Consider the following 1,568-nt stretch of genomic DNA (forward strand, 5'->3'; position numbering starts at 1 on the left):
ACCTAGACAGGACTGGGCGACTAACACTTTCATAGTTGATTGACAACATTCTGAACTGTCACCACAGTTTCAGCTGGGCAGCACAGGGCCTCAGCCACACATATACACGTATTGGTTCTCTACAATCTCCCCTCCTTCCCAGGCTGTCATGTAACACTGAGCAGGTTTCCCTGTGTTAGGGAGTAGTATCCTGTTGGATTTTGGCTCAAGGTCATCCAGGAAGATGGCCGAGCCAGGACTCTCTGGTTCCAGATGTTTGTCCTGAAAAATTTTGAATAGAAAAGTGGAACTAATACTCGACACCCACATGTCCACCAAACTAGCTTCAACTATTACGGATAATGGAGCAGATTCACCATTTAAGAGTTTGCACAAAGGGACATTTATAAGGAATTATTTATTTTTATTATTTGTCACCCATCCCACTTTTCCTCCCCTGGGATCACAGAAGAAGTCAGAAAACTCTTTACAAGATTAGCAGCCCTCTCCCAGTGAGAACTTGATCTGGATATTTTGATTCCTTTTTCTTTTTTTCTGCACAGCGATAATTTTGTCAGTGTCTGTTTGGTGAATCTGGGACAGCAATATAAATGGATCCATGGTGTAGCTGTGAATGAGCTCACCATTGCACAACTCTTTTCTCAGAAATGAACTCTCCGTGAGGCCCCTCGGCATCTGAGGGCAGAAGGGCCAAGTACACGGGGGTCTCTGCTCCTTCTTCTGGGCTTTTGGAGGCTTTGGGTCCCCCCATGTCGGTTCTCACCCACCCTGGGCAGCAGGCGTTCAGGAGGATCTTGTCCCCTCCTCTCTGCTCACTCAGTTTCCTGGCGTGGATTCTGGACAGGACTGTGACTCCAATTTTCGTCACTCCATATGCGGTATCGGGCCAGCCCTCCTTCCTGTGCACCCCGTTCTTTGTGTCTTCCACAAACTTGTTCATGAGCCCCACCAGCTCCTCCTCTGTGATGGTCTCACTTCGAAACTTCTGCTGCAGTTCACGGCTGCATTTCTTTAGAGAGTTGACACTGACAAAGCTGGATACATTCACCACTCTGCCTAAAATACAACACAAATCAGTCCATAGAAGGGCAAGCACGAGAAGGATGATACCCAATTGGGACAGGCCTGACCTTTTGAAAGAGGACATTAGGGAAGGAAGGGAATGTATTTTGGGAGGGGGTTGCTCAAAGGGTTTTATGTGTTTTATTATTATAAGTGACAACGTGTTATTTCTAATTTTTTCAAAAGTAAGCTACATCTAAAGGGAAGATTTCATGCAAATATGGTCTCAATAGAGGACAGAAATGGTATGGACCTAACAGAAGCAAAAGATATTAAGAAGAGGTGGAAAGAATACACAGAAGAATTGTACAAAAAAGATTTTCACGACCAAGATAATCACGATCGTGTGATCACTCACCTAGAGCCAGACATCCTGGAATGTGAAGTCAAGTGGGCCTTAGAAAGCATCACTACGAACAAAGCTAGTGGAGGTGATGGAATTCCAGTTGAGCGATTTCAAATCCTGAAAGATGATGCTGTGAAAGTGCTGCACTCAATATGCCAGC

The 1,568-nt window shown here is 45.2% G+C and overlaps 1 protein-coding gene across 1 annotated transcript in view; it reads right to left on the reverse strand.

Annotated features, from left to right (window-relative positions):
* Positions 1-382: 382 nt before the first annotated feature.
* The window catches only part of LOC104984897 (carbonyl reductase [NADPH] 1), a 6,499-nt gene continuing 5,313 nt past the window's right edge, over positions 383-1,568 (reverse strand). The window contains exon 3 of the mRNA XM_010834845.1: positions 383-1,056. Coding sequence (XP_010833147.1) covers positions 620-1,056 — 437 coding nt within the window. The 3' untranslated portion in view covers positions 383-619. The remainder of the gene's footprint in view (positions 1,057-1,568) is intronic.

The sequence above is a fragment of the Bison bison genome, unplaced genomic scaffold, assembly GCF_000754665.1.
Source record: "Bison bison bison isolate TAMUID 2011002044 unplaced genomic scaffold, Bison_UMD1.0 scf7180017864037, whole genome shotgun sequence".
Taxonomy (NCBI): Eukaryota; Metazoa; Chordata; class Mammalia; order Artiodactyla; family Bovidae; genus Bison; species Bison bison.